General features: G+C 45.2%; 1 protein-coding gene across 2 annotated transcripts in view; it reads left to right on the plus strand.

Annotated features, from left to right (window-relative positions):
• Positions 1–4,844: 4,844 nt before the first annotated feature.
• Positions 4,845–11,113, plus strand: part of NEU2 (neuraminidase 2 (cytosolic sialidase)) — an 18,978-nt gene continuing 12,709 nt past the window's right edge. The window contains exons 1-3 of one of the 2 annotated variants that reach the window (XM_014952180.1): positions 4,845–4,925; positions 6,669–6,776; positions 10,254–10,458. In XM_014952180.1, coding sequence (XP_014807666.1) covers positions 10,258–10,458 — 201 coding nt within the window. In that variant the 5' untranslated portion in view covers positions 4,845–4,925; positions 6,669–6,776; positions 10,254–10,257. Of the gene's footprint in view, positions 4,926–6,668; positions 6,777–9,160; positions 9,278–10,253; positions 10,459–11,113 lie in introns of those variants that run through there. The other variant, XM_014952181.1, reaches the window with a different exon arrangement.

An 11,113-nucleotide genomic window follows, 5' to 3' on the forward strand; every position in this document is an offset into this window, starting at 1 on the left:
AGGTGGTGCTTACGTTTGCTCTTCTCTCCACTGGGCTCACCTGCTATTATTTGCATGTCCCTCTTCCGCTTAGGGCCCAGCGCTTCAAAGGAAGCCAAATAAGCCTGTAATTCCTGTAGATCCCTAGGAGAGAAGTTCTCCCTCATCCTTGGGTAATGCACTTGGTATTTTGAACGTCTCTTACAAAAAGCATCTGCTGAATTTGATCATAGTCTTTCCTTTGATTTTCCTTTTTTCTTTCTTTCTTTCTTTTTGAAGTTCACCGAACTTGTCAAGTGCCTTCTTCATCTCAAAGTATTTTAATTGGTCACAACATTACCCTGCTCCTTTTAAAGTGCAGCTGGATGCCCAGCCTACTCCGTGGAAGGCCAAATGTTCATTGAGTAAAGCTTTGGTTAGTCTGCGGTCAGACATCGCAGCTTCACGGTCACTAGTGTCAGGGTCCCTTTACATCAGCTGAGAGCCTGACCTGGCCATAGAAACCTGTCAGCAATTAATCCTGTAATGATTAATCAAGGTCACCGTCAGACCTGCGCCCTCCTGCTCTGTGAGCTCGCAGGACACGGGAGTGAGGGATGTGCTGGAATTTGGGCTCCCCTCTGTCGCAAGAGTCCCTCCAGGGTGAATCTGGCCAGCCCTGTGCTTCAGCCTTGCTTATCTGAGTGTCCCAGCTCTGGCAGCAAAGGGACTCCGGTTTTATTGCATTTTCCAGTCATTAAATAGCTCCAGTGACTCCTTCCCAGAGTTGCTATTTTGAGGGCTAAATAAATCCTGCTTTTCTACCCCATTTCTGCATGTAAATCTCACCACCTCTCTTCCTTTTCCTCCCATAGATTGTGCCATTCCTCTTGTTACAAAAATAAAGTATATAGATTTTTTTTTTCCTGTTCCAAATGGGCAAAGTACATGGAAAAACGGTATAATGTGTATCATAGGCAGGCTGTTTATGGGATGTTGTCTGTCTCAGAGTAAGGAAGCTTCCCTGTGACAAACCCACAGCTCACCGTGGAGTGTCAGAAGGCTTACAGGTCTGCTGTGGGGTGATGCTGTTGCCCTTTGGGTTGAGGAGTATTTTTTGGATTTTGGCCAGTTCTTTCCACAAGGAGAGGAAATAAGTTGTAAAAGGCTATTATTTACTGGGAAAGAAACACTGGCATACAATTCTTTGCTTACTCCTCTTGATGGAAATCAAAAGTAACTTAACTGGAGCCAATGGGGTGTGAAATGGTAGGAACCCAAAGAGTACCTGCTCCTCATACCTGTTGCTCTTACACCTGATGAGGATTATGAGGTGCCGGTTTCAAACGTGCACAAAGGCTCATTTCCTTAACTAGAATTGGAATTAAAAGAAAACAGCAGACGTTTCCTTGTCCTGCAAACCCCATTTCCCAAAGACCTCTGCCCTTAGAATTTGCATGTTACATTCAGTATTATTATTACTTTGGCTTTTTCTTGTTTTGGGGTGGGTTTTTTTTTTCTTTCCCCCTGACAGAATAGACTTTCTATTCAGACCCCAGGTCTACAGGATTTATGTTCTGCAGAAATGATACCATATTCCCACATGTCTGGAGAGCAGCCCTGAGTGTTTTAACTGAAAATTTGCAAAACGGTGTAATTGCTGTCTCGCATGGCCTGACTCTGTAGAAGACCTCTTGATTTTAACCACAATTGCTTGACAACAGCTGCTACACTGTATAGCATAGCAAAAATATGGAATTAGCTGAGCCAGGCTTGCGAATAGAATAGAATAGAATAGAATAGAATAGGTTGGAAGGGCCTTTAAGATCATCTAGTCCAACCATCAACCTAACCCCGATAAAAGCCCATCACTAAACCATGTCTCTAAGCACTATGTCAACTTGTCTTTTAAATACCTCCAGGGATGGTGCCTCAACCACTTCCCTGGGCAGCCCATTCCAAGGCTTAATAACCCTTTCCATGTCAAAATTTTTCCTAATCTCCAATCTGAACCTCCCCTGGTGCAACTTGAGGCCATTTCCTCTTGTCCCATCACCTGTGACTTGGGAGAAGAGACCGACCCCCCCTGGCTACCCCCTCCTTTCAGGGAGTTGTAGAGAGTGAGAAGGTCTCCCCTCAGCCTCCTCTTCTCCAGGCTGAACACCCCCAGCTCCCTCAGCCTCTCCTCACAAGACTTGTTCTCCAGACCCCTCACCAATAGTTTAAAGAATCAGTGGATTCAGGTTTGAATGTTTTTCAAGGAAAGTACACATTGATAATTTTTAATGGACTAGGTCTCACTCATTAAATGTGACCTCTCTTGTTTTCCTACTGATTTCTTTTCACAGATGCTCACGAGCATGAGCTTCTCAAGTCTTTTTCTTAGCCTTCATTTGCAGCTATTGCTATATCTTTCCTAAGAGGTGGCACCCGAAATTGAACGCGGCCCTCCAAATGCAAATGCTCCATTGTTCGGTATTCTGTCGTTATATTATCTCCTGCATTATTTTTATATCCTCTTATTAATGCACCCACACACCCCATTTGCATTTTTTAACCTTTTTAAAAATGCTTTCATTACAACAATCAGATATAAGGGCAATGAAGTAAGTGTGGAACAATAGAAGCGAAGAACTTGATTCTCCTCAGACCTATACCCGTTTTAAACTTCACTGGTGACACTGATTTTGATTTACACCACAGGGAAAGGGAAGGGGAGGGGGGAGGAAATCAAACCCAGCACATCTACACCGAAGCATCCATTTTTTTTTATAGTTAGCAAGGAATGGTTTTGTGAAATAGCTGCGGCGCACAACCTGTTGTTTGGCTGCAGAGGATGGTGGGGACCTCGCTCGGGGAGGAAGGGGAGCTGGGTGACAGGAGGTGGCCAGATGCACGGCCTCTGTAGAGCAGGGAACCGTTGCCACCACAGGAAGCCACATTTGGGACTTCCCACTCTTCAGAAGAGAGGGACAAGCAGTTTTAAGCTGCAGCTGGGCAAGGTGATTTCTATTAAACAGACGAGCGTTTGTTGGTTGTCTGGCTGCAGGGGTGAGTTGTGTGACTCAGAGCACCACCTCAGTCACGGCGCTGTGAGCCAGGGAGCAGAAAAAAGGTGAAGAAAGCCACAAAGCAATCATTCATGTCTGGCTTTCTGGCAAGACCGTACCTTCGCAGCCTCTTCAGTGTCTTTCTCCCTTCCTTAATTGCTTCTGTTTTCTTGATTCTGGATTTTCTCCAGGAGTCACTGCTAAAAGTTGTTATCTGGTGGATATTAATGTCATTGTCTCTGGAGGGACTTTTCCTCCCGTTGACTATTGTTTGGTTCCAGGTGAAACACTGAGATACAAATGCCCTGGGGCTTCTCCCGTGTGTCTCGGTTGAGGCCATACTTCACTTGCCCAGTGAGGCACGGTTTGGTAAACACGGGGTGTGGTTTTACACTACGGCTAATTGGATCTAATGGCCACTTGCCAGTCTTGGAGAGGTGAGGCTGCTCCTCCTGTCAACAGCTTCGTGCTCCTACTCCCTCTCCTGCTGCAGATCCTGCTGCTTGTCTGACTTCTGCTGACGCAGTCCAGGACCGTGACCTAGCAGAAAACTCTTTTTTTTCTCCCTTCCTTTTTTTTTTTTTTCTTGTGGATTAGTTTTCTGCCAGACTGACATCCTCTGATGGCTTGCCAAGGTAAGATGAGCATCAGTGCTGGCACAAGAAGCGATACAGGGTTGCTCAAGAGAGAGGAAAGATAGTAATACAGAAGCATTACATTAATTCGCTTGGTTGATTGTAAATCCACAGCTTTGCAACTCCCTGTTTGGCTTGCAGAAATCAACCACAGCTGCCATCCAATGAGGAGACTTTTCTTCCTCCTTTTTCATTGCTAGCAAGATCTGGTTGCAGGATTGTTATTTTAATTTTTTCAGATCATTTCAAAGACAAGAAGCATTAATGGCAGCGATGGAAACCCTGTAGAGAAGAGGGGAAAGCAGGAGAAAGAGCAAGGAAAGGGGATAGGAGAGGTCATTTCTGCCAGCAGCAGTGCCACATTAGACCATTAGCACAAGGTAGTTGTGAAATAATTAGCTTGGGTACTCCCAGCAGCTGCAGGTGCTGCTTCTGAGCCAGCCAGGGCACAGATGGGAGAAGGGATGATGGTGCCGTCCTCTTCTTCCTCAGCTGGGACCCTGGGCTCATCCTCTCCCTACGAGCTCATTGCCTGCAGCTGCTGGGATGGTTTGGCCTCAGTAACACTTCCACAGCAGCTGCTGGGAGCCACATGTGCCTGCACCAGTGGGTCATTCCTGTATCCCTGCCAGGGGATGCCTGGGTTAACCCATTCCTTCATCCAGAAGAAGCACACTGATGGCTGGGAGAGGTGGGTGCAGCCAGCAGAGCAATGTATCAGACTGTCACAGCACTGTCACTTGCTGGCTATAACCATTTTCTGGGTTCTTTTGGCCAATTTTCTAATTTCTAACCTGGGCTCAGGAGCGCTCCAAGAGGAAGTGCTGGGAGTCTGTGTGCTGGGACCAGAGGAACGTTCCTCTCCTCAGCACGAGGGGATGAGAGGACCAAGAATTAAGACAGCAGGCTGAAATCTATATCCATTAGAAACAACAGCTGTTCCACGGGGCTGTCAATCCATGCAGGTTGAAATACACTGTTTAATTACTATGTTAATTTGCTCTTTCCTCAGTGCTTGTCCAGCTCACATGGAACCTCCCCCTATATGCAAAACAGGTTTGCTATTTAAATGTCAGCTTGTGTATACATACCAGCTGCTAGCTCTTCTTGGGAGTACAAGACAATTGACGTTGCTGCCAATATAAATAATTTTGCAGGTTGGAGACTAGTTGGTTAGAGTGCGGTGAGCCTCCCTTTTATCTAATCCAGTAGGAGTGCTGCTTGTTTTGTTTTTTTTTTTTTTCCCTTTGACGTGACTTCCCGGAGACACAGACTGAAAGAGGTATTTCCTTTTCCTTTCTTTTTCTTTGTTTTCTTTTCTTTTTTTTTTTTTAAATTTTAAAAAACAACTCCTTTTTCATAACAGTGGATATTGCTAGGAACTAAAAAGGTAAATAAAACATTTCGCGGGTTCAGGTAGGAGTGCAGTTTGTGTATTCCTCCACCAAACATATGCTAAGAAAAATACTGCTGTTTCGTGTAATTCCTCTCTAGTGCTAAGAAAACCTGTATACTTTAAGGCACGGGAGCTACTGCCTGGCCGAGCCACAACATTTTAAAAGCAGAACTTGATTGATTGTTCAGGAAAGCATGTAGTGGGGAGGCTGAAAATCCCCTTGTAAGTGTGGTATGAAGCTTTTACCACAAGAAAAACTTTCTGTTTCTAGTGTGGTTAAAAAATGTAATCCAATTGGCTGCTGGATGAAAGTAATTCCAGTTTGGCGCCTTTTTGGTTTTGAATTCTGAACATTTCAGTTTGTTTCAAGTTTATTGTTTGGCAGGTCTCGCCGATAACTCTCCTTTCTGACCTCACGTTATTTGACTAAATAAACGTGTGCTGTCTGGGTTGTCAAGAAATCCCATTGCCTAGATTTAGTGCAGCATCTGGTCTAGGGGCATAAGAAGGCTGGAGATGGAGTGCTCTGATGCTGGGCTTTGGCAGATAGAGGCAGAGTCGTGCTGTTTGTATAGGAATAAAGGCTTGCATGTCGGGGCACACTGTGTAGCCAGTGTTCTAGAAGCAAATAGTCACCTATTTCTTAGTCTTGTACAACTGGAATGTGGCTACTCCTGGCCCCACTCTGTACAATATCTGAATGGAAATGGCATCTTTTCTTTAAGTGAAACAAGAAATGTATTTCAGCGTAGTGCTTGGTTGATTTTTGTAAGTTTGGAAAACACTGTAAGTCCAGGTCTGACATTGAGTAGAGACAAGCGGACCTGGATTCTTGTTCCTGGCCCCACTCTATACAATATCCGAATGGAAATGGCATCTTTTCCTTAAGTGAAACAAGAAATGTATTTCAGCGTAGTGCTTGGTTGATTTTTGTAAGTTTGGAAAACACTGTAAGTCCAAGTCTGACATTGAGTAGAGACAAGCGGACCTGGATTCTTGTGCTTGCCTTGAAAAGCAGAATTTTAGTTGGGTTTTGTCCTTGACTCGCAGGTTTTTTTGTTTTGTGTTTTCCCTGCAAAACCTCCCTGGATGGGTTGGTTTCGTTTTGGGGGATTTGTCTGAATTCCTTCAAGAACAAGCTGTCACCTGCACGGAGTGACAGAGGGACAGAGATTGAGCATATTACCTCAGTTCTGCTTGTTTGTTTTTGAAGACATACTGTCATTTCAGCTGGGATCTGAACATGCGAAGGACAGGTTTTTACAGAAGCTGAGGCCAGTGGAAATGTTATCCTTTATAGTCACTGTTCTTGGAGAGGGTTAAAGCAAACAAACATGCAAGGGCTCGTCCTGCTGTATGGACAAGTCCATGTGAGCTGCCTTGAAGGACCAAAGTGGAAGGAACAAGTACCATCTCCTGGTGCATACAGGCACCCATCCCTCACCGCAACTCGGGCTCCTTCCAGCCATCAGTCCATCATAGATTCATTTGTTGACAACTGTTACTTCTTTTGACCCTTCTGGTGTGTGGGAAACAGTCTCTGTTTTGGAAATCATTACAGCTGTATGACTCGCAAGCTGTGAGTAATGGTTTCCTCCAGTTTAACCCCCCTCCCCTGTCTCCTCTTAGGTGTTTCCACCGTGACCGTCTTTCTCCCTGTCCGCCCAGCTCTGCCTGGAGGGGAGGTACTGGATCTCAGTGCAGCAGCTTCCCTGGTGCCTCGGAGAGGAATTGCAGGTAAATGTCAGTCTGAACAGGACACTTTGCAAGGATAGGCCTGGGAAATATATTTACAACTCCAGTAAATAAATTCAAAATGCAGAAGGGAATACTGGCTTAATGGCTACATGATAAATTCCCTTCTGCTCACTAGCATCTCTGTCATCTGGAAGGAGGTGACCAGCTGCCACTTTTTCTCCTAGGAAAAAATTACCACATCAGCTCCACTTCCCCTTTCTCCCCTTCACCTCACAAAGCTACAGCTGACTTTTCTCTCCGAGGTGACTGAATTGATACAAGCCTGAGCAGCTGTTGTCGGTTTGTGTACAGCTCTCCCATCTTTGGCTTGTATTTCAGACCTTTGTCTTCCCAGAAGTTTGTCTTTTTCCCAGTTGTAGCTCTTGGTCTTTCAGAAGTTACTGCCATGGTCTATGAAGTTTGTCTTTCCAATGTCCTTAGATCATGCTGGCTGCAATGCTGCCACCTCCTTCTTCCCTGCAGTCCAGCCAGTGCTGTTTCAGGGGGGTTTAGGAGCAAAGTAGCATTGTGGGCACGTGCATCCCTTGGCAATTTAATCTCAGAGAGACTTGGGGTGTATGATTTGAATTCCTGCAGTGCTAGAGTATGAGCTTTTGAGTACTCTTTGTGTGACTGTCCTGTTGATGATTTACTCATTTTAGTTCCCTTCAGGAGTATGTAGTTGGTGGTTTTGCCTTTGAAAAGGGGTAGAGATCAAGAGAAAAATGAATTCCTTTCAATTGGCTGGAGAAGTAACTAAAGCAGCACTGGATTTATATATATATATATATATATATATATATAAGAAGAGGTAACTAAAGCAGCACTGGATTTTAAAAAAAAATAAAATATATATATATGAGAAGATCTTTAAGCTTATTTAAAGATTCTGCATTCTCAGTGCTGTGTGAAACTAAAACTGTTGTGGCTCAATCTCTGCTTGAGCATCCATGAGGGACAAGGTAGAAGAAACTGAATACTGACTTTAAGTGTGTTTAAAAAAAGGATGGAAGAGTTTCTCTGCAGATGGATACATGGTGTGTATGTGTGTATATATGCAAACAGATGTAATACCCACACTGTGTGTAGGGAGTATATATACAAATGTGTGTATTTGTGTACACACACTCACAGATATCCCTTGTTTAGTCTCTGAATAGATGGAAGAGTCACTCGGTTCTGGTATTTTCCTCGATTATAGTTGCGGGTGCTGTGTCCAGGAGCCTCAGTCTCGTTTCTATGGCAGCTATTCCCAGCCTTTTAACATCCCACCTTCCCTCGATCCCCATGTGGCAATAAGAGGAAAAGAATACTGCTGTGACACCCACACCAAGCATCTCATAAAGGGACCAAGAGCATGGGCAGAGATGTCTGCAGGGGACAGGCACGTACAGGAGGCACAGTAGGCTGCAGCACAGCCTCCCCTGGCACTGGCCTCTTGGCATCACATCAGGAGCTTCGTGGGGCAGCCCAGATCTCTCGCTCCCTTTCCTTTTCTTTTCTTTTTCTTGTTTGTTTGTTTTGGTTTTGGCTGCCTTCTTGCCCTGCCCTAGAGCAGGACTGCAATATCAGAATGGCATCACGAGCAGGAATGCTAGGGAACCTGTGCTGCACCAGGCAGGCTGACTAATCTCCCTTTAAATAATCTCCCTTTAAATAGTCTGGAAGCACTCTAGTGTTCTTCTGTTTCGGGAGCTATGAGAACACAGCCACGGCTGTGGTCTGTATAAATAGCCAGATCCATGCTGGTAAGTAGTGAACAGCACAGTTATTTCTTCTAGGAAGGTCTTCCTATTTTCCTCATGTTGTTGCTTGGATAGCTGTGATCAAAGCCTGGTAACGTTTCTGTACAGTAGCAGTTCTGCTACCTTTTCTCACTGCCTTATTGCCAGGGACTGCAAGGAGCTGGCAGCTACCCTTTGGAGGTAGATTTGTATCTCCAGTGGCTTTCCATCTGAGTGGCAATGGGGCTGTGGCTCACTGGGGTCTGTACAGCTCACTTTAGCTAAAATAGTGCCCTTCGGGCCTTTTTGGTCAGTGCTGTGAGCTCAAAAATCTCACTGATATTTATAGCATCTGGAAGGTGAAAGCAAGGGATATTTGAATGCTCGCTGCCTAGCTATGGATCTGTAGAGAACATAATGTGATGGTAGTGTCTGAGGAGGATGAACTTAGCTTATCTGTGCTGTCCTCACTCGCTAATCAGCACTGAGGGAAAACAAAATAAAATAAATCAGTTAATCAAGTCTGTTTTACTTATGCTGGCTAATATAATCTTTTCTCTTGTGATATGGAAGAATGGAATTCTCCAGGTAGGCTCTTCCACTCTGCAGCTGCATAAGCAGTCTTCAGTTTGCCTCCATCTGGTCCTGAATTATCAAGACAGTCTTCAAAAACATAAGGAACTGACACGTGGCCAATAGCCACTCTAGAGCTTTCCAAGATTTAGGTAAATAGGAGAATCCTCAACAAAGAGCGCTGCAAGTCTTGCCTCAGCTGAGGTAGGAGGCATTTGAATTTCTTACTCATAGTGTATTGTCATCTTCTCCCTGCCATTCCTACCCACTCAATGCGTCAGAGATCTAAGGCTTGATTTTTATTTTTAATTTATTTTTTTACTTCCCCACCCCGCGCTCCTCACTGCTGAGCAGAGGATATTCAGGCCAGGAATTCATGGGAGAGGTTTGGTGCAAGGGGAGAGAGAGGTCTGAGGAGAGGAAGAGAGGCTCTGTGGGGACATAGCACAGACCAGTTACATAGAGGCAGCTTCCCTAAAAGCCCCCTCATGTTTTCCCAACGTGGCTTTTATGTCACTGTACAGGTGACAAGATTTTTGCCTTGCCAGAAGTCCCACCCGATGCAGTGGGACATCATTCAGACTGTTCTTTAATCTTAAGGGGGGAGGGATGTTCTTTTTCTCTTTTCATGCTCAGTGCTTACCATCCTCACAGAGGGGCACAGCTGGGGTCAGAGATTGCCTCAGTGTGTCACTTCTGTCAGATTTTTAAGTCATATTTGGCAAAGCTGAAGTTCTGTGCTGGGTTTTTGAAACGCCATCAACAAAGAGAGGTCTTCTGAGGGAAAATACTATCATGTTTGATTATCAACAATCTTCTGAATTGCAAAGCAAACCCCTAAAAATCCCAGCCTGTGAATTTAATTAAAAGGAAAGAAACAAACCACGGACAGCTTTTTCTTTAATTGTATTTAGTGTACTTACCTTACGTCACTCCAGTAAGACCGACCAGGCTGTTCCTGGGGTAAGCCTGGTCGGCGTTGCCAGCTCGCATGCAGCACGTGGGTTCCCTTTGGAAAAGCACAAGAAAAAGACAAAGCTGAAAGTAGCAGAAATTATGTTTCAACGCAGGACGGTCCCCACTGAGCAGGGGTTGCAGAAAGCAGTGGAATCTGCCCCGTCGTGTTTTGCTGGGGTAAGGATGGGTCAAAATGCAATGTGTTTTGCCTCCTTCTCCCTAGCACGATGGCTTCCTTTCCTGTCTTGAAGCAAGAGACATTGTTCCAGAATGGTACCTGGAGCTATCGAATTCCAGCCCTGCTCTACCTGCCACGTTTTGGCATCATTCTGGCGTTTGCTGAGGAACGAGAGGATGTGGTAGATGAACATGCCAAGCTAATAGCGATGCGCAGAGGCATGTACGACCCAGCCACGCACCGTGTTCAGGTACCAGTGTGGGGAGAAAATGGGGGGGAGGAAGGGGGAAGGGGTGGGCTGCCCACCTGCACTGCTCCCCTGTCTCCCCAAATAATGAGTTGAATGTGGGGAGAGGGCAGCTGCTGCTTCTCCCTGGTTATAGGAAACAAATGTGCTTGTAAGTAATGCATGTGTGGTTATAACTGCTGGGATTCAACCCCATCTCTGGGCAGCTGTTTCACAGAATCATAGAACTGTCTGGGTTGGAAGGGACTTTAAGATCATCTAGTCCAACCATCACTTAACTGATAAAAACCCATCACTAAACCATGTCACTAAGCACTATGTCAACCTGGCTTTTAAATACCTCCAGGGATGGTGCCTCAACCACTTCCCTGGGCAGCCCATTCCAAGGCTTAATAACCCTTTCCGTGTAAACATTTTTCCTAATATCCAATCTGAACCTCCCCTGGAATATATTTTTGGGGGGACTAAAGCAGGCAGGAGCAGCAGATTTTCTGGGGATGGCTTTGACCCATCATCACAGAGCTGGGGAAACAGAGAGATGGGACAAAAGTCCTCTTGCAGCAGCAAAGATGTGGAGGAGAGGCAGAAATGGGGAGTGTTGCAGGGATGTGGGGGGGAGTGAATTAGCAATCAGTGACTTCTCTTTTTTTTTTTTTTT

Source organism: Calidris pugnax, unplaced genomic scaffold, assembly GCF_001431845.1.
Source record: "Calidris pugnax isolate Ruff unplaced genomic scaffold, ASM143184v1 scaffold232, whole genome shotgun sequence".
Lineage (NCBI taxonomy): Eukaryota > Metazoa > Chordata > Aves > Charadriiformes > Scolopacidae > Calidris > Calidris pugnax.